The sequence below is a fragment of the Dama dama genome, chromosome 1 (genome assembly GCF_033118175.1).
Source record: "Dama dama isolate Ldn47 chromosome 1, ASM3311817v1, whole genome shotgun sequence".
NCBI classification, from domain to species: domain Eukaryota; kingdom Metazoa; phylum Chordata; class Mammalia; order Artiodactyla; family Cervidae; genus Dama; species Dama dama.
In genome coordinates this window covers 65551562-65573519 of record NC_083681.1, presented here as the reverse complement: position 1 = coordinate 65573519, position 21958 = coordinate 65551562, and the positions used below count along the sequence as shown (strand labels likewise).

The following is a 21958-nucleotide window of genomic DNA, read 5'->3' as shown; positions in this document are numbered from 1 at the left end:
GCTTCCTTTTCTCCATCTCTCAGCTTCACATAATGATTTCTTCACCATCGCATACAGGATTTATGTTTATGGAGCGTAGGGCATCACTGGGGAGTGATACAGAAGAGCTGGCCATTCTACTGGCACTGATTTCTTTAGCAAGCTGGGTGGTGAGCACATAAATGCGTAGCTAATTTCTTTTATATCTTAAATATTTCAAAATACTTTTTTAAAAAAGAGAAGGGGGCAGATAGAATCGAAAACTCCTGACAGTTTCTTAAAGACGTTAAGTATTTTTTAAAAATAGATCAGCAATGAGAAAGCAGGAAATACATTATTGTTAACATTTATTAAGCACATACTACGTCTTAGATAGTTTTTTAAAATTTATCTCTGTCCTAACTTATCTCACTCCAACATGCTACCAATTAGGTAGATATAATCATTATCCTTATTTTAATATAAGATCAAAAACTGAAGAAAAATTCAATACATTATTTAAAGTCAAGTAATCTATAAAGCAGAAAAACTAGATTGAAACAAAGCACTCTGGTTTCAGGATGTGTACACATAAAATCCATCACCTGGCAATACCTCCCCTAAAAAGGTGAAGGATGAGTCAGGTTTGCAGCGGTGGGTCAAAATCTCTCAGGCATCTCCTGCTTGCTACATTCCTTACAGGTTTGCATGTAGTTCCGCGGGGAATTCAAAACAGCTTTCTTGCAACATTGACAGCAAAAGAGATGATGTGCTTGGCAGAAGTTTAAAAAAAAAATATTTAAATATACGGGTTTGACTTCCTTGGACTGGTTGAAGGGGTAGGTGATAAGAGGGTTCTACTTTTGATGGAAACTTCCTTGGCAAGTCCGATGGAGTCAGGGAAGCATTTAAGAATTCTCGAAGGTCAAGTGATTTTGTTGAGTTGGGATTTCGCTCCGGCTTGCATAGGTAAGCTATAAGAACACAGTGTGGAATTACTGCTGTTGCTGCTACACACACACACACACTTCAGGAACACACACGCACACCCCAGTTTACACACACACGCCCCAGGTCAGGAACACACACACCAGTTTACAGACACACACGCCCCAGTTCACACACACCCCAGTACACACACACACACACACACACACCAGTTTACAGACACACACGCCCCAGTTCACACACACCCCAGTACACACACACACACACACACACCAGTTTACAGACACACACGCCCCAGTTCACACACACCCCAGTACACACACACACACACACACACACACCAGTTTGCAGACACACACGCCCCAGTTCACACACACCCCAGTACACACACACACACACACACCAGTTTACAGACACACACGCCCCAGTTCACACACACCCCAGTACACACACACACACACACACACACACCCCAGTTTACAGACACACACACGCCCCAGTTTACACACACACACACACACACTTCAGGAACACACACGCACACCCCAGTTTACACACACACACACCAGGTCAGGAACACACACACCAGTTTACAGACACACACGCCCCAGTTCACACACACCCCAGTACACACACACACACACACACACCAGTTTACAGACACACACGCCCCAGTTCACACACACCCCAGTACACACACACACACACACACACACACCAGTTTGCAGACACACACGCCCCAGTTCACACACACCCCAGTACACACACACACACACACACCAGTTTACAGACACACACGCCCCAGTTCACACACACCCCAGTACACACACACACACACACACCCCAGTTTACAGACACACACACGCCCCAGTTCACACACACACACACACACACACACTTCAGGAACACACCCCCCCACACACCCCAGTTCACACACACACACACACACTTCAGGAACACACACACACACACACACCCCAGTTCACACACACACACACACACACCCCAGTTCACACACACACACACACGAGTTCAGGACCGCGGTGTAAAGAACCCAGGTGGGATTCCCACCACGGAGGGCGGAAGCGCCCCGGGAGAGCCCCAGACAGGCCGCCTCGCGCATGCGCCACAGCGCGCTCGGGTGGAGGACCGCCGCCAGGGGACGCCCCCGCGCGGCTCGGCCCCTCTGTCCGCTCCCCGCCCGCTCCCCGCCCCTCGCTCCCCCGCGAGCAGAGAAGACGGAAGTAGGGGTGTCCACCTCTGGGGCTCGGGCTCCGGGCGCCCAGGGGCCGCAGCAGTGGCGGCCTTCAAGTTAGGAGATCGGCTTTCCGGCCACTTCGGCGCGGAGCTTGGCGCCTTCCTCTCCTGGCGCCTTGGCCGAGCGGAGTCCTGCGGCCGGGTGGAGTCGGCGGCCCAGCGAACCCGAACGGTGAGTTTTCTGACGGCTCCTGGAGGTCGCGGCCTCGCTCCCCACGAGCGGGGACGTCTCCGTCTCTCCTCTCGCTTCCCACGGGTTGGGGTTGCCGCGCCTGTCCGCTGGCTTCTGACGGGTTGGGGATGCCGCCCCTGTCCCCTCGCTTCCCGAGGGCTGGGGACGCCGCCTCCTCTCCCCTGGGCTCCTACAGGTTGGGGACCCCGCCCCCTGACCCCTCCGCTCCGCCGGCCAGCGGGCACCTCCTTCCCGAGCCACTCCATCCCCCAGCGGGAGTCGCGCGCCAGCTTCCTCCGCCCGACCTGCCCGACTCGGCGCATTCCCTTCCCAGAAGAGGAAATCGCCTCCTGGATTTTCCCGTCGCTCGGATGTTACCAACTTAAAAAAAAAAAAAAAAAAAAAAATCCCTCTTAAGTTCTTGGCGACTCCCTCTGTCATTGTCATGGGAAAGCTATTTTGAGGCTCCGTGTTGAACTCGGTAGACTTCCCAGGCAGCAAGCTTTTAAAAAAAAAAAAAAAAAGGTTCAGCTGACACGAATGTTTCCTCCCCCGCGCCTGCACTTGGGAGTTCTAGCGATTGTTCCAGACGCTGGGTTGATAAAGCTGTTCCTAGTATTTGGCTTCGGGGGAACTCCAGCTGAGAGTTAGGACTGTCTTGAGTGAACAGAAAGTACCTACAAGTTTTAGCAGCTTGAGCCTGTAATATGTGCGTGTTTTCTCTGGTTTCTCGGGAGAGTAATTTACTAAATGTCTTGCTGCACACAGGCATAGAAACAAGAAAAGCTTTCTGAGTGTTGGCCTTGAGAGTCTGGCCACAGGCGCTTTATCCATCCACTTGTGATTACTGGGGAAGGGAGAAGGGGCTTTTCTGATCTGAAGCCTGGGGGTGGGGTGAGGACGTTGTGGCCCCTTTCGTGACTGCAGGAAGGACTGTGTCTCAGGCACTTGTTGCCCATGTGAAGATTAGCGTTTCAACCTGCACGCGCTGCATACGGCACAGCGTTTCAGAATTGTAACTTGAGGGCTTTTCTGTGACAGATTTGAATACCCGATAAATTTGTGGCCACTTAGATTTTGAAAGAAGTTGTTCAAATCTTTGCCTCTTGGAGGAGAACAAATAGTGCCTAGAAGGGGGAATGCCCCTCAGATTTGTGTTCAAGAATAAGGCATAGCAGTTGACTCTTTTGGCCAGCACTTTTTGGCCATTCCAACACTTTTGTAGGTCTTTGCAATTTTAGGAATAGATTTTAAAGACTTGGTAAATAGTTCTTGTTTCTAAGCTAATAGCAAATTAGAGGTGATTTCTCAGTGTTTTGTATTAACATAGTTTTACTTTATGTGAGTTACATGTCTAACTATGAACGAATTTCCGTTGACTTAAAATTGACCATTTCAAGATATAACATTGATTTCTTTAGCTTGGTGGGTTTCTCATCCTAGCATCTGTAGATCTTACAGAAACAAATTTTTGTGCATCACCCTACTCTCCCTCCCGCAAGATATTTAGCAGTATACTCTTTAGACTAATATATACACCCTTGCTAATAGGGGAATGTAAGCTATGATTTCTTGTAAGGCTATTTTCAGTATTCATTTTGCAGTCAAAATAAGTTGCAGTGAATACATCCTACAATATTTAATTAATGCAGTGCTTACTCGGTTCACAAAGAGGGAATTAGTCATGAAACTCTTAACCTACTAAGGAACCATGAACTTTGTACTGTCTCTTCTATTAATTCACGTAGAAAGCCATATGAATTCTAAATGTTAGAATAGAAAAGAGGCTGTAAGAAGTCTTTATTTGCAAGTAAGAATATCTGTTAACTCTATTTTAGCTTATGAAAAGCCAAGCCTGTGTCTGTAGCATCTCATGAAGTGGATGCCTGAGGCACCATGTGAGGTTAAAAAAAAACAAACCCCTAATAGAACATAGTATTTTCTACTTGGTTGCCAGGTCATCTTCCATTCACTTCTGTAGCTAACTGTAAGCACTGTTTTTTTCATTGGTGTTAATTAAAACAGTTACTCATTGTAGTTAGGAAAATGATTTTCATTTAAGTCATCACAATCCCAAAAAGCAAAGGGAAAGATTGTTTTAACTTGCCAAAGAGTAAACCTAAAAATACTGAATAGCACTCAAAATACTGCTTTAGCTTAATTTTCCCTTTGCAGTATAGTTACATGGGGCTATATCCTGTAGACACAGTGACTCCTAAAAAAGTTTATTTGAAAGGTGTAAAGCTTTTGTATTACTTCTAAAAAGCTTGAAAAGTAGTGGCAATTAGATTTTTAAGACATGCTCACTTTCATGTCTTAACACTGCATTCCTGCAGTGGAATTCCTTTTAAGGAATTGTGACTGACTGGACAGATTTTTTTTAGTAACATATTTGCTATGAAAGGTCTCTTTCAACCTAAAGACCTTCAAGTTTTTTGAACTGGACAGCAAGAGGGCAGTATATCAACTATCCAATAAACTAAAATTTAACTGGACATTTGGGCAGAAAAAGTAGACTTGGCTCAGTGACTTTTGCTTTTGTCTTCTGGCTAGCACTTTGATATATGCTGTATAACCAAAAATTAATTTCTCAGAAGTGATTTTACTTTAAAAAATTGAATAAAGTTTCAAAAAGTAACTATACCTGGAATTATCAAAGGTATATAAAATGTGTTCTCTCATACTTAATCTCTCGGGAGTGGGAATTAGAAAGTCTTTGATATTGTGTATCAAAATGTAGCTCATGTTGGATAACCAGCATCATCTATAAGAAATCATAAAAAGTTATAAAGCTGAGCTAATAATTTTACTTCTAAGAAATTTACCTAAAGTAGTAATTAAACACAAAAATGTATATATCTGTGTGTGTGTGTGTGTTTAGTCGCTAAGTCATGTCCAACTCTTGAGACCCCATGGACTATAGCCTGCCAGGCTCCTCTGTTCATGGGGTTCTCCAGGGAAGAATATTGGAGTGGGTTGCCATTTCCTTCTCCAACAAAAATGTATATGGGGAAATAAAAAACAAAGGATATAAACCCTAGTATAGCATCACAGTGTCATCTGTCCTCAGATTTGAAGGGTGTAATGGGGGCCTTTTACCCCCTCCTGGAGCACAGGTGTAGAGACTAATTCTGTTCTTTTCCATTATCTTGCCATTCCTTTCTTCTCATCTACTTGCACAGCCTTCCCTGGGAATCTGCATTACCTATAACAAGGCTTCTTGAACTATTTTTAACTTGTTGAAAATATTATATCAAAACCAAAAAAAATGAAACAAAGCACCAGCCTTTCTTTACTGATTTTTTGGAATTCTGTCAACCCAACCTAATAACACTGGACAACTCATGTTTAATAGAAGTTGTTGTCAGCATCTTAGTCTAGTGTCATAATAATTGGAAAGAGTTTTAATACAGCTTGATAGACAAAGTTGTCAAAATATAGACAGCTATAGGCTAGTACAAATTGCACAGGCTCTGGGGTCAGGTAGTCTTGAGTGCTGATCCTAACTCTGTTTCTTCTTAGTTGGTTAATCCTTGGCAAGTTACTTAGCCTTTTAAAGATTCAGAGTTTTCCCTTTGACAGGGGGGAAGGGGGAACAATGAAACTGTTAAATAAAATAACCCTTATGGAGCTACAGAGGATAACTCATTTTACTTCCAAGCACAGTTCTAAGTGTTTTGCACGTATTAATACACTTAATGGAATTCTGAGGTGGATTCTTTTGTTATCCCCATTTACAGATGAGGAGTCTAGAGCACCAAAAGGTTGTGTGATTTGTCCAGGGTGTACACCAAATAATGGAGACAGAAGTTAAACTTACATCATCCAATTCTAGCACCTAAGCTCTTCAGCACTTCATGGGAGTGCCTGTCCAGCCAGAATAGCGCCTCATCCTTTGTAGGTGCTCATCAAATGGTTCTCAGGATTTCTGAGAAGGAAAAAAATCTCTATCATGGTAAAAAGATTGAAGATTACTGTCTTCATCCACTGTTTGTCATGGTGGCAGACAGGATTTTTATATAGAAATGAGACAGGCTGGGGATACATTGTCTACAACATTGGCTGGAGAGTTACATTTTGTTTTCTAGAGCTCTGGTTGATAGTTGAACGTTCAACACTTGTTCCAACTGTGTGAATCCACTTATAGGTGGATTTCTTTTTCCCCAGTAAATACTACAGCATTATGTCATCAGAGCTTGGTTGAATAAGTGGGTATAGACAAAGACCATAAAGATGTATGTGGATTTTTACCTGCATGGGGTCAGCACCCCAACCCCCATGTCGTTCAAGGGTCAGCTGTATATCTGGCACATAGACTGAGAATCTTCCTTCAGTGTAATTATCCACAGGAGGGACCTGGTTAATTAGGTTGTGAATTGCTTTTAGACCTTAACTTGTTACCTTGTAAATTCCAGTAATGGTTTGAATTTGAAAGCATCCTACCTACCCTTGAAAGCCATGGTTTTCCATAGGCAAACAAAGCCTCATTTGTTTTTCCAGTCATTAATAATGAAACATAGTCACTTGACTGAGGGCATGGGGATGTACAAATAATATGCTTTTTTAATCCTGTTCTTCCTGCGAAATAGAAATTGCCACTCTGAACATTTGGAGGTACAGTTGACCCCTTGAACAACACAGGTTTGAACTGCACAGGTCCACTTACATGCAGTTGTTTTTGTTTTTCTTTTTTCAGTACAGGATCTGTGGTTGTTGACTTCAAGAATGTGGAACTCTAAGAACAGAGGGCCAACTTGGATTTTTTATCATGTGGGGGTTGGCACCCCTTACACCAGGTTGTTCACTGGTCAGCTGTACTCAATAGAATTTTAGGTCTGGAGGAGGAAACTGAGATCCAAATGGTTACATCGCCTTAAACCAAGTATCTGATAGTTTCTAATGAGCCTTTTGATTCCTTATGCACTGGTCTTTGCACTGCCTGCCGGTCATACTGTTCGCTTCAGCTCTGAATACTTGAAGGAACTTGAGCAGCATAATTAAGTTCATTTCAGCTGCTTAATGAACACCTGATAGATGAAAGAGCTCGTGCTAAGTACTGAGGAAACAAAAATTCTTGAAACTCCAGTCGTAGAAAACAGACATTTAAACAGATAATTATGCTAATTATTACAACTGAGGTATTTTTCTTCTGTTAACCTTATATTCTAGCTTTCTACTAGCTCACGAATTCCTCCACTTGTAAAATAGTACTTTTATGAGGCAAAGCTAAAAAAAACTTTGGAAGTTTTCTGTAAATGATATTAAGCATAGCTAACGTAGTAATACATCCACTAAAAGGTGGCTTGCATAGATAGCTATGATATGTGTGTGTGTGTGTGAATATATGTTAAGGCATTTTTTCCCCTTGCTGTGTCTACAGAGCAGTCGATGATCGCGTTACTATGAGTCTGCTACACTGTGAGAACAGCTGCGGATCCAGCCAGTCCGAGAGCGACTGCTGCGCCGCCATGGCCGCCAGCTCCTGTGGGCCTGCAGCGAAGGACGACAGTGTGAGTGGGACAGCCAGCACGGTGACTCTCTCCAGCTCTTTCATGGAAGAGATCCAGGGGTACGATGTGGAGTTTGACCCACCCCTGGAGAGCAAGTACGAGTGCCCCATTTGCTTGATGGCTCTGCGGGAAGCGGTGCAGACACCTTGCGGCCACAGGTTCTGCAAAGCCTGCATCATCAAGTCCATAAGGTACGTGAGCATAAAGAATGAACCAAATGCTGTAACAACCAAATGGAACACTATTACATAGAATAATCTTATACATAAAAAGCTGCCTCAGGGAAAAGAGCAGTGGACAGAAAACGGAGAAATTTACATTCTTATTCCAATTCTTACTCTAGCATGAAAGGTAATTACTGTCTCCTTCCCTTTTTGACTCATAGATAAATAAACAATAAGTAGCTCCTTCCACTTAAAGCAGTTGTATTACAGACTGGAGTGTGTCTTGAAGCTTTAAGAAAATAATGTAAAAAGTACCTTAAATGATGATGCAGCTAGAGTATGATCATCTTGACTGTACAAATAATGCTGACTCTGTAAGTAATCATTATTCTCATTTTAGCCACATTACATTTTTGTCTGCTACCTGAAGCCTATGGACTACTGTAAAATAACGAGTATTTTTAAGGTATTGATTCATGGGGCTTCCCTGGTGACTCAGTGATAAAGAATCCGCATGCCAGTGCAGGGGTCTTCCCTTGTGGCTCAGCTGGTAAAGAATCTGCCTGCAGTGCATGAGACCTGGGTTCAATCCCTGGGTTGGGAAGATCCCCTGGAGAAGGGAAAGGCTACCCACGCCACTATTCTGACCTGAAGAATCCCATGGGCTGTATAGTCCATGGGGTCACAAAGAGTCGGACGTGGCTGAGCGACTCTCCCTTAAGGTATTGAGCGATAGGGCTTCCCTGGTGGCTCAGTGATAAAGAATCTGCATGCCAGTGCAGGAGATGCAGGAGACTTGACTTCGATCCCTAAAATGAGAAGATCTCCTGGAGAAAGAAATGGCATCCCAGTCCAATATTCTGGCTTGGGAAATCCCATGGACAGAGGAAGCTGGCAGGCTACAGTCCATGGGGTTTGCAAAGAGTTGGACATGACTTTGCGACTAAACAACATTGATTGATGGCTCTGCCAAAATTCAGAATCTTCTCACTGCCTCCACTGCTACCACCCTGTTCTGAATCCCCATCAGCTCTCTCACGGGCTGCCCTCCTTCCACCCTTGCCTTCTTCCAGGCTGTTCTCAATATAGCAGCCAGAATGAACCTGGTAAGAGAAGTAAGATGATGTTGTCTCCGCTCCAAACATTGCAGCCGCATCTGGCAGTACAAGCCAAAGCCCTGTACGACTGTATATAATGGGCCCGTGCATTTTCTTTTGCCATTGTTCAGTCACTAAGTCATATCTGACCACCTTTCTGTTAGACTCCCGTCCCCTCCACCTGTTCACTCTTTGCTGCTCCTTGAGTTTGCCAGGCATGCGCTTGCCTTGTGGTTGGCTGGCGCTCTTCTCACTGCGTCTGATGTCAGCTGACTGCTTCGTCACTGCGCTTTACTCCCTCAGTGCGGCTCAGATCGCACCTTCCTGTAGGTACCTTGGCCTCCCGGTTTATACCACAGTGTGCCTTCCGCCTCATCGCCCCATACTCCCTTTCTCCCCTAGGTACTTTTATTCTTCAGCACTTTTCATCTTCAAAAATAATTTGTGCGCTTATTGTCTGCTTGCCGCGCCCCCTCACCCCCCCCCGCCCCCGCCAGAAGATAATCCTGAGAGCAGGGATTGAGAACTTTATTTCTTGATATTTCCTAAGTGCTGAGACACGGTAGGTGCTCAGTAAATTAGGATTGCTTCAACTGAATGAAAGTATGTGGGATTTCTGCAAAGGAATAAAATTCATCTCCTAAGAAGTAGATATATTTTACTATTATTCAAAAGTAGATGGGAACATTTTTAGGAGTTCTATACAGGACCAAAAAATCGAAGAAGTAGGGGAATTTTTGGTTCTTCAACTACTAAGCATCTACTTATATTGGTGAAATCATTTTTAAGAAGGTTATCTGGCCATTAACTCATCTTGTAAGTTTTTCTTTTGACTTTTAAATAATTTTTTTTCTTGTGGCATCCCCAATACCTGGTTTGGCATCAGGGTAATGCTAGCCTCATCAAAGGAGTTTGGAAATGTTCTTTTCTCTTCTGTTTTTTTTTGGAAGAGTTTGAAAAGGATTGATATTCTCTTTTAAATGTTTGATAGCATTCACTAGTAAAACCATCTGCTTCTACAGTTTTGTTTGTTGGAAGGTTTTTGATTACTGATTCACTCTCCTTACTGGTAATCTAGTCTGTTCAGATTTTCTGTTTCTTTATGATTCAGTCTTGGAGGTTGTATGTTTCTTGGAATTTATCCATTTCTTCTAGGTTGTCAAATTTGTCGCCATATACTTTTTCACATGAGTCTCTGCGTCTGTGGTATCAGCTGTAATTGTCTCCTTTTTCATTCTGATTTTATTTACTTGAATCTTTTTTTTTTTTTCTCTTGTGAGTCTTGCTAGACTTGTCTATAAAATTTGAATTTGTGGTATCCACATCCATACTTGGGAATTGGCTTAATTTAAATTACAAGGGAGCATGTGTCTCACTTCAGTTTTGGAGGAAAAGTTGTTAACCAGTGGTGAATTGCCAGTGTCTCTTTAGGGTTGGTTTTCCCACCCTCCACACTGTCAGCAGTTTGAGCCAGATGGTTCTTTGTTGTGGAAGAATGTCCTGGGTGTTGTAGGATGCTTCACTGCATCCTTGCCCTCTGCTCACTGAGTGGTGAAAATAGTTATGAGACCCGGAGCATCTCCAGACATTGCCACATGTCCCCTGGGGCTCAGAGTTGCCCCAGCTGAGACCACTGGTTTAGGGTATACATGAGACTGTTAAAGGCTTACCTTTTTTTTCTTTCCTGTTTATAATGATTTTTAATTTATATTATATTTAGGTTGAAACAAGACCACATTATGAATTGTTGCTTTTTCTGTAGGTGAAAGTGTACAGTATTTTACCAAGTGTCACCCATGCCCAGGAAGGTAACTAATCTTTAGCAGTTTTTTAATAGCAAGATATTCATGAAAGTAGTGGAACAGTGATCTGAAAAGGAAGTAAAACCCACAAAAGGAAGTCGAGACTTTTTTTCTTTTTTTCTATCTCCTTCTAAACTAAAAATGACCACTAACTTTGACTTTAATGTTCTTAAAGGAACGACTCGGGAATTTCTCATCGGTATAATCATTCAGAGAATCAAAAGACATCTCAATCCAATTCCATATTCTTTTGGAGTGATTGCTTATGCAGTGGATAATGGTTTCCAGTTCACTTTGAAAGGTTCTTCTTACTTTCTCTTAAACACCCAATCATCTAGGTTTGGGGAATATATTTCAGTAAATTTGTTTATGTCCCTGCTTCTCAAAAAAATATTTGACAGTGTAATAATAACATCATGCAATCTGAGAGAGGCCCTGTAAACACTGACTGTGTCACTCACCATTTCTAGTTCTGAGACATTGGGCAGCACAGCTTATTTTCAGCACCCTTATCTGCCACAGGAGCCACCACTGTTGCCTTACACGTAGGAAGTGCACAACCAGTGTCTGAGTGATGAACGCTCTGTAGCCTCCCTGACCTGCCACATTTTGTGAGTGAAGATTGAAACATCCCAAAAAGGGAAAGGGGCATGACAGACACCCAAGCTTCTTGGGGATAGTTTTCCCCATCATTGGACGGAATAAACCTTGGGGAAGCAGGACATAGAGGTCCTTTTAACTCCCAACTGCATTGTACCCATGACACAAAGATAAAAGAAACCGGTGTTGTCCATGAGCCAGTGTTGATGACTTTTCAGAGTAAACCTTAAAAATGTGGCCTCACGAGGTTACTGCTAATGGGTTTAATTTTTACTTATGACTAATAACTGTAGACATGTTATTAGTGTATTCTGAGCAGCATATATTTAGTTACATCTCCCTAGTATGTTAAATAGCTGCTGTCAGAACACAGGAAGACTGGTTCATAAACTGTCCATAAAAGGACAGTTTATTTTGGTGATATTATACATACAATATAATGCGTTTAAGTAATAAATGAAGAGTTTATATGTGGTGTATTATTGTTTTGGATTTTCTAAGGTGAAATTAAGGTGTTTTAAATCTACTAAATAATGTATTTGTTTCTTTTAGGGATGCAGGTCACAAATGTCCAGTTGACAATGAAATATTGCTGGAAAATCAACTATTTCCTGACAATTTTGCAAAACGAGAGATTCTTTCTCTGATGGTGAAATGTCCAAATGAAGGTTGTTTGCACAAGATGGAACTGAGGCATCTTGAGGTATTAAAGTTATTTTCTAGCCATGTGTGTTTATGCAAGAAGTTCCAGGAGAATGGGGACTTTGCTTTGTCCATCTGGATATTGCCACTGCTTAGCATATAGTGATTGGCTAGTAAATTCTTGCTGAATTAATACCAACCCTTTCATTATTGAGTATAAATATAAGTAGAAGCCAGAAATTTCTTTTTCCACCTACTCTGGCTTTACACCCTGTGATAATAAAAAATAAATCAGTATTCTAAAAGTTTTTTGGGTGAACTTTATCTGCAATGAAACTGAAGAGCATTTTAAATATGTCACATTTTAATCCCATTGCTTCATTTCTCTCATTTTGAAATAAGCAACAAGCCCCACGTAGTCATCATCTTAGCACCCTCATCATACTTTTTTCTCTGGTTTTCTAAATTATTCATTTTATTTTGAACTAAATGGAGTTCTCCTATACCTTGAGATGAACTGAAGCCACCGGATAAAAGATTTTGTTTTTAAGTTAATCAGTCCTTAATGTGGTGGTTTTTATGAGAAGTTAAATATTGCTTAAGTTCCATTTGAAATTAAGCATTTAAAATATTCATGTAACTTGCCCCCTTTACTTAGCTCCTTTTGAAGGAGTGGCCTTTTGAACACATCACTAAATTGATAATGAGAAAATCTGCTTCTTTCCAACCCTCTTCCCTAATTAGATAAATGAACCTGAAAAGTCAAGTCCTTTGTGTATACTTTCAACTCACAACCATTATTTGAAAAAAATCCATTGAAGCCTTCATATTGTGGTTCTGTAGTGTGTACTACACAAAGTAGATTCAGTAGCCAATTCTATAGAAGAGAATAGTATATTCTTAGAATAGATGACATTTAGGAGGTTTCTCAAGGATTGGCAAATACTGCTTATTTATTTTTCTTCATAGGACCATCAAGCACACTGTGAGTTTGCTCTTATGAGTTGTCCCCAATGCCAGCATGCTTTCCAGAAATGCCACCTTAATATTCATATTCTCAAGGAGTGTCCCAGGAGACAGGTTCCTTGTGAAAACTGTGCTGTATTGATGGCATTTGAAGATAAAGAGGTATGTACTAAGTTGGATTTATTGATTCAACTGTTGTTTTATTTTTTTAACGTGCAGTGGAAGGAGTTAGCAGAGATGAAGATGTTAATCTAGTCCTGAATCTGTGTTATCATTTGTGAGAAGACTGATTTTTAAGAAAGTAAGTTAAGTAAACCATTTTAGTAAATGAATGTAGGGTTTGTATTTTCGTCTCTTTCTTAGAAAACATTATTTCTGCTACTTAACCACTGTGGAAGATCTACAAGTAACAAAATCTAAGAAAGTTTGTGCTGATCTGTTTCCCTATGTGAATTTTAATAACCAGTTTTGGATTAGAGACAAATAAAATAATTACTGTGTAAGACTTACATTTTTCTCTTTTAAAAAGAAAATGAGTCGTTGAAACTTTGAGGAGATTAAATCCCACAAAGTATGCTTCTTTGGTGATAATTCATTGAGCTGTACACATACAATGAATTCACTTTTCTGTACTTATGTTACACTTCAATTAAAATGTTTATTTTTTAAAGAAACTCCATGGCACCTGACAGCATCATGATGATAGAACATTTTTTCCATTTATAGACAGATTAAGTGATTTTATATTAATATTATTAACGGGAAGGCCAACACAGAGATCCTAGATCTTGTATCCCCATCCTATGTCCTTTTTACTAAAATAATCCATGTACAATTTATGTTCTTTTTATTATCAAGATACTTCCTTAGACTTTATTTCTTGCAGATTCATCTTGGTAATGTCCCTACTTATGAGATCAAGCATATTATGCTTATTAAGTTGTTTAATTATTCAAACAGTGTCAGCTAACTTGCTGAAAACAGTGAAGTCTGAGGCATAATTACAGCAAATTGGTGTCTTCTTAAACTTCAGTAAAAATAGGCCTAACCAGGAGGGTTAGTTATTTCTTAAATTTACTGTATTCTAGAAAAGAAGACTCATTTTTCTGGGGGCTTTGAGAACCTAGGCCACCTGCCCCAATCATGCTTCTGTTCTTTACCCTCCTGATAAGAGTTTTAATTAAATCATCTTGCTGCTGCTGGAAAGTTTTGAAAAGAGGTCTTTGGAGAATTATAGTATTGATGAATGATATCCAAACAGTCAGAGATGCTTTATGACTTTTAATCAGGTTTTTAAAAAGTGATTTAAAAGATTCTCTTTTGCATGCAATCATATTCTTTCAAAGAGCTGGAGGGTGAGATGAATCTCATTTCTTCACTGGTGAAGGGAGAGAAAATAACCATTATAGATTATTCTCACGTTTTTATTTTACGCACACCAGTGTCCCTAATTTATTCATAGTGAAAAATACTGCTTTTTATAAAAGTAGGTTGTTTTTACCTTTTCAGATTTCCTCACGTTTTTTCCTTATATTTCTCCAATAAAATTTAGATTCATGAGCAGAACTGTCCTTTGGCAAATGTCATCTGTGAATACTGCAATACCATGCTCATCAGAGAACAGGTATAGTGATTCTCTTTCATAAGCCAGTATTTCCATAAATAGATTAAAGAAATGAATTAGGTCTTTAATTGAAATTTTAAATCAGTAAGGCAAAATGAATGCAGACTGAAGAAGAATTAAAACTATGTGAGTTTTAAATGCAAATCAAAGTCACAATCAGTTGTCCCCTCACATCAGTCAGAATGGCTGTCATTTAAAAGTCTACAAATAATAAGTTCTAGGGAGGGTGTGGGGAAAAAGGAACCTTCCTACACTGTTGGTGAGAATGTAAATTGGTGCAGCCACTGTGGAAAACACTGTGGAGGTTCCTTAAAAAAGTAAAAATAGAACTACCATATGATCTAGTAATCCTACTCACGGGCATATATCTATCTTAATTTGAAAAGGTACATGGGGAATTCCTGGCAGCCCAGTGGTTAGGGCTCCACACTTTCACTGCCAAGGGTCTGGATTCAATTTTTGATTGGGGGAACTAAGATCCCGCAAGCCACACAGTGTAGCACACAAAAAAGAAAAGGTTCATGCACCCCAGTGTTCATAGCTACATGATTTACAATAGGCAAGACTTAGAAACAAGCTAAATGCCCATCAACAGATGATGGGTGTAACAAGATGTGGTATATGTATATAGACATTAGACTGTCACTCAGTCCACGGGGTCGCAGAGAGTCAGACACGACGGAGCGACTGAACCCTGACAGCAGCAGCCGTAGCACAGAATGGGGTACTGCCGTTTGTAGCAGCGTGGGTGCGCTTAGGGAATATCGTACTGAGTGAGGTGAGGCGGACGGAAAGGCAGATGCTACATGCTACCACTTACACAAGGAACCCAGGAAATAATGCCAGTGACTCTGTACAAAAAAACAGACCCAGAGATAAAAAAACAAACAGGGTTACGGAAGAAGAAAAGAAAAGGGGGAAAGATAAATTAGGTGTATTGAATTAACAGATACAAACTACTATACATAAAATAGATAAGCAACAAGGATATACATAGCACAGTGGGGAGCTATATTCAGTATCTTGTAGCAACCTATAATGGAAAGTAATCCGAAAAGTATAAATATATATGTAACCAAATCACTTTGCTGTATACTTCAAACTAATACAATATTGTAAATCTATCTATATTTCAATTTTTTAGAAAACCGAGTTTTTTTTTCCAGATATATGGATATAATACTTTCAGAAAGAACAAAGTACTCAGTCATAAGTACTTAAAATTCCTAAATCATTAACATAATATCTGTTTATGTATATTCATAAAAGTTCTAGACAAAGCCAAGTAGTTTTTAGATAAAAATAATTTAAAATGCCCATTTAAAGAACAAAAATATTTATAAGAAATACATCTTTAGATTGTGAAGTAAGGATCTTAGGTATCCAGAAACCACTTGAAAAAGAAGAAATAGAAGGAAACAAGTCTGTAGCAGAACGTTATTTATCGCCATGGCCCCTGAGGCGTGTTGGGAGATTTCCAGGATCTGTAGCCCCTCTGTTCGGTTGTCTGTAGACCCCTGATGGGGCATCATCAGAAGTAGTTGTAATAGAAAACTACTCATTTTTATTATTAATAGAGAAAGGAAAATTCCATCTGGTTGCTATCTTCTGACATTTGGAGAGTTTCCCCACAAAATATGAATATTAGTCACTAAATATTTATACACCCATGAAATCTGCAAACCCAGAGATAGAGATCATAATTGATTACCTTACTAAGTAGGAAAAGCAAAACCTGTCCCTCGACTAAATTTTTCCATTCATCTGTTAACAGAGTCTTTTTAGTTTTTTTCCAACAGGGCCTTAATTTAAAGGTGTTAAACTTCTTTTTGCTTATGAACTCTCACCTACCTGGTTTTTCTTTTTTGCCTTGCTTTGATGTTTAAAGGAAAGCATATCTAAAACCTAGCAGAAGTAAAACTTAATATAGGAAAAAACCCTAGGTTTAGAGTCAGAAAAACCTAGGTTTTGACCCTAACTGTGCCATTGTCTTGGACGTTTATCTCTGATAAAGAAAGTTGACATTCTAAATTAGGGATTAGTAAACCAGCCCACCAGCTAAATCTGACTGCTACCTGCTTTTTTAAATAAGTTTAATTGGAACACAGCCCTGCCCATGCATTTATGTCTTGCATATGGCTGGTTTTGTGCTGCAGTGGTAGAGTTGAGTACTTGTGACAGAGTCCGTGGGGCTTCCTAGATGAAGCTAGTGGTAAAGGACCTGCCTCCCAGTACAGGAGGCATACGAGACCTGGGTTCAATCCCCGGGTTGGAAAGATTCCCTGGAGGAGGGCATGGCAACCCAGTCCAGTATTCTTACCTGGAGAATTGCATGGACAGAGGAGCCTAGTGGGCTGCGATCCATAGGGTCCAGAGTCGGACACGACTGAAGCGACTTAGCACACACGCACACGACAGACTCCACAGGGCTTATGAGGCTGAAAATATTTACTCCCCGACCCTTCAGAAACGATTTTGCTGACCACTGTTACAGATTACGTGAAATGAAGGGTTGGAATAAATGATCTCTGATGTTATTTCTGAAGGGTCATATAGATTGCCATTTCCTCCTCCGGTTCAAGTTGCCTAGTCATCATTATTTTCATTGCAGACTTAGTTACATATTTGGTCATTGCAAGAAACAATCTTGTAAAACAGACAAATACAAATAACACAGTGGTATTACTAAAATCATAAGTGAGAATTAAGCCAAAAACTTCCATTAGGTGCAGGCCAGTATATTCTTAGGTCATCTGAAATTATAGCTAAACTAAATTTTTAGAGGAAATTTAGTACCACTTTCAAAAAACATAATTCTGCATAATGAATCTACCTTAAAGAATGTTTTTTGGAGTCCCCAAATTAAAAGCTGAGATTTTCTTTAAAACTTAGTGCTTAAAGTGTCTTCTAACATCTGAGTCTCCCCATTGTAGTCAGAGTATGCGCAGGTTAACAGAAGATAAGAAGCTATGAAAGGTGGTCATGAGGGAAGTACAGGGTGCAGTCAGTGGTTCTAATGTACACAGTTTACTGGTCCCTCATCACGGGCCTGAGAGTTGGACCATCAAGAATGCTGAGCACCAAAGAATTGATGCTTTTGAACTCTGGTGTTGGAGAAGACTCTTGAGAATCCCTTGGCCTGCAAGGAGATCAAGCTAGTCAGTCCTAAAGGAAATCAGTCCTGAATATTCATTGGAAGGACTGATGCTGAAGCTCCAGTACTTTGGCCACCTGATGCGAAGAGCTGACTCATTAGAAAAGACCCTGATGCTGGGAAAGATTGAATGCAGGAGGAGAAGGGGACGACAGAGGATGGGATGGTTGGATGGCATCACTGACTCAATGGACATGAGTTTGAGCAAACTCTGGGAAATAATGAAGGACAGGGAAGCCTGGTGTGCTGCAGTCCATGGAGTCGCAAAGAGTCAGACACGAGTGAGTGACTGAACTGAACTGAACTGAATCAGTGGCCTGGTCCTCAGGGAGAGTCCTAGTTGCGTTGTGAATGACATCAGAAGGTGCTTTTTCTTTAAAGTGCCGCTAGAGGGTGCCGGTTCCCCAGCAATAGGAATAAACATGTTCTCGAAATGAATTTTGAGTGATTTGGGGGCACAGTATGAGATGTTGGTATTTCCTTTCCCTGTGACTTTTGGAAGTAAATATCATTTTAATCTTTGTGGGCTAACTGGTTTCTGTTTCAACCATTGTAACAAAAGCAGCCATTGACAGTATAATTTTATTTAGATGAAGCGTTATTCTTTATTTTGAGATGATCTTGTCAAACGAGAATATGAAATTCAGGGAAGAACATTTTTCAGCCTTTGTTTTGGTTTTCAGATGCCCAATCACTATGATCTAGACTGTCCTACAGCCCCAGTGCCATGCACATTCAGTGCTTTTGGTTGCCATGAAAAGGTAAGTTGTTGTTGTTTTAAATTCTCAAATATAGATCAAGAAAATTAAGCTGTATAGTGTGGTAGAGGATAACAGTGGAATTGGAGATGGCTGACAACGTTGCTTATGTGGTCTTTAGCTCCAAAGAGAAGTTGAGACTCAGAATATTGATTTGGGGAAGTAGTTGGTGATGACAGTGGGAGGTGTGATTGGGATTGCATGGAGTGTACTGGAAAGAGAAGTAGACCCGGAAAGGAGCCAAGAATGAACAGTCCCAGACGCTGGAGAAACAGGCAAGGAGTAGGCGGTGTTATGATCTCCGACATGAGTTTCAAGACCTAGCGATCAGTTTTGTCAGATACCTGAGATATAGCATTGTTTATGGTAAATCAGTTTGTCTGGAGAGAGTGAGTACACTTTGGCTTTTCTGCTGTGCCTTTATATCTGCATTTTTTTTTACAGTAAGTATGCATTTAATAATTTTAAAAAATTAAATGAGCAAATAGTGAAGAGTACGATTACACTTGGTGGGGAAATCCTATATTGCTTGTGTGCATAGAGAGAAAGACTTAAAAGGAGATATAGCAAAATGTTCGTGGTAGGTGAGATAACAGGTAGCTTATTTTCTTTTTGATTATCTACACTGTTTCTATAATGTACTTGAATTACCCTCACAATAAAATTGTTACATTATGTTTTTTTCACATAACAATTAGGCTATTCTTGATGACCTTAGAAAAGTAGGAAGATAGGGCAGCTTCCACTTGGCAATAGATTTGTAAAAATAAATGCAGGGTTGGAGGCAGTCCAGGTGGATGACTCTTGGTTATAAAAGGAAAAGGAAGAATATGGTATTAACTTGAGAGAGATACAAGAGCAATAGAGGGTTTTGCTCCCCTCCCCACCCCAGTTTTTTTAAACAGGAAAGACTAATAAATCTGTTCTGAGGCGAAGAGTTAAGAGGAGAGAATGTTTGAAGATAGAGAAAGGAGATGGTTAAGCATAACCTCCTGAGGAGGTGAAAAGGGATGGATGCCACTTGGAACCCAGATGAAGTATTAATCTAGGACAAGAGGAGGGTCAGCTCTGAGTCCAAAGAGAAGGACAGGCATAGATCCTGATACTTTTACAGGTGGGAGGGAGGTTTTTCTGAGTGAAACTTGAACAAGTATTCAGCAGATAGCCTCTCAGTTTTTCAGGGAATGAAGAGGCAAGATCATTTCTCCGGATGGAGAATCTGATATAGTCAAAGAAGGTTGTACGGGACTGAGGAAAGTGATGATGTGACTTCAGAACCTTTTATTTGACTTGGCCAGGTCCCTTTCCTGGTCCTCAAATCTCTACTCCTCACCTGAGGCCTGTGCTTGATTTTCAGATGCAGAGGAATCACTTGGCACGCCACCTGCAGGAGAATACCCAGTCGCATATGAGAATGATGGCCCAGGCTGTTCAGACTTTAAGCCTCGCGGTAGCTCCCGCGCCTCAGTGCACCATGGCTCCGTACGACTCTGTCCCTCCCACCCGGCCTTCCTCTGGGCGTCACTCAGAAGTCCACAATTTCCAAGAAACGATTCAACAGTTAGAGGGTCGCCTTGTAAGACAAGACCATCAAATCCGGGAGCTGACTGCGAAAATGGAAACCCAGAGCATGTATGTAAGTGAGCTCAAGCGAACTATTCGAACCCTCGAGGACAAAGTTGCTGAGATAGAAGCGCAGCAGTGCAATGGGATTTACATCTGGAAGATTGGCAACTTTGGGATGCACTTGAAATCGCAAGAAGAGGAGAAACCTGTTGTCATTCACAGCCCCGGCTTCTACACGGGCAAACCCGGCTACAAACTGTGCATGCGCCTGCACCTGCAGCTGCCGAGCGCGCAGCGCTGTGCCAACTACATCTCCCTCTTTGTCCACACGATGCAGGGGGAGTACGACAGCCACCTGCCTTGGCCCTTCCAGGGGACCATTCGCCTCACGATCCTCGATCAGTCTGAAGCAGCTGTGCGGCAGAACCATGAGGAAATAATGGACGCCAAGCCAGAGCTCCTCGCCTTTCAGAGACCCACCATCCCCCGGAACCCCAAGGGTTTTGGCTACGTGACTTTTATGCATCTGGAAGCCCTCAGACAAAGAACCTTCATCAAGGATGACACGTTACTAGTACGCTGTGAGGTCTCCACCCGCTTCGACATGGGCAGTCTTCGGAGGGAGGGTTTTCAGCCACGGAGTACTGACTCAGGGATATAGCATCCCCTGACTTGTTCAAGAAACAACAGAAAAAACATCTGCAGCAAACTTACCCTGTTCTCAATAATAATGTACAAACAAACAGAAACAATGGGAAAGATATAATACTCACCAGTGAATTTTATTTGACTTCCTGTAGATTTCAGAGGATTTGAGCCATAATCCTTGGAAAGCTTAAGTTCTCATTCACCCTGGTTTTTCCTCCAGGGTTATTAAGGATATTCAGGGACTAGTTATAAACCCTAAATATAACCTTACTTATTAAATGTAACTGTGTTGTCTGTCCAATAATTCTCCTTTAAGTCGTTTCATTCTACCTTGCTTACTATTTCCTGTAGGCTACAGAGTATCATTTCTCCAGAGTTAGAACTCTGAGAACCATGTGAAGACCAGCTGCTAGGTTTTAGGCTATAAACCCCTTTTTTTGTCTGTTGCAGGCAGAGTGAATTCCGCAGCCCCTCTGATGGTGCTTTGTTACCTAGTGCTCTAGAACAAGGAGTCGCACACACATAATCACCAACATAGAAAGTTTAAATGTCCCACCTAGTCAGCCATATGGTAGCTTATTGGTGGTGAGAAAAGCTATTTGAGCTCAGAAATTTTCAACTCTTTTGAACACTGCTGTTCTGTGATTGTTATCCAAAAATAAGTACCTGTCAAGGTACAAGTAAAAAAATAAAGTTGTTCTTGTTGCATAGGTAAAAGAAAGCCTGAAGGAAAGCTACTGTTTTTGATGACTTATTTTCTTTTTTGTGCAGCTTACCTGTTTTACATTTTTTTTCTACAATAAACATGTCCTTTTCTCAGAGAAAAAAAAGTTACATGTTGCCACAAAACATTCAACCCTAACAAAAAAGGAAATAATATTTAATAGCTTCCTGGTCAAATTTCTGTTAAAAGCATGTCTGTGCATTAGGTACTGAGGTGAGTCATTTCCTGCTTTGGTTATGTTATTTTTTTTCTACTAACTTGGGAGCCTTAAATCCAAACAAAAACAGGTTTTACCTCACTTCAGCTTATCCTAGCTTCAGGTTCCCTGAAGGAGTTGGATTAGATGTTTCTAAGGTCCATGCCAACCA

General features: G+C 41.1%; 1 protein-coding gene across 1 annotated transcript; it reads left to right on the top strand.

The window, feature by feature from the left end:
* Positions 1-2194: 2194 nt before the first annotated feature.
* Positions 2195-21150, top strand: TRAF6 (TNF receptor associated factor 6). The gene is made up of 7 exons (XM_061152146.1): positions 2195-2335; positions 7716-8036; positions 12061-12211; positions 13120-13278; positions 14669-14740; positions 18578-18655; positions 20010-21150. The coding sequence occupies exons 2-7, from the start codon at positions 7738-7740 to the stop codon at positions 20877-20879; spliced, it is 1629 nt and encodes a 542-aa protein (XP_061008129.1). The 5' UTR covers positions 2195-2335; positions 7716-7737; the 3' UTR covers positions 20880-21150.
* The last annotated feature ends 808 nt before the right edge of the window (positions 21151-21958 follow it).

Bases quoted from the DNA above. Each gene is read 5' to 3' on its own strand.
- TRAF6 (XM_061152146.1), top strand. From the start codon at position 7,738: ATGAGTCTGCTACACTGTGAGAACAGCTGCGGATCCAGCCAGTCCGAG. The intron at 8,037-12,060 runs GTACGTGAGCAT...TGTTTCTTTTAG, and splicing joins TGCATCATCAAGTCCATAAG to GGATGCAGGTCACAAATGTC. The intron at 12,212-13,119 runs GTATTAAAGTTA...TTTTCTTCATAG, and splicing joins TGGAACTGAGGCATCTTGAG to GACCATCAAGCACACTGTGA.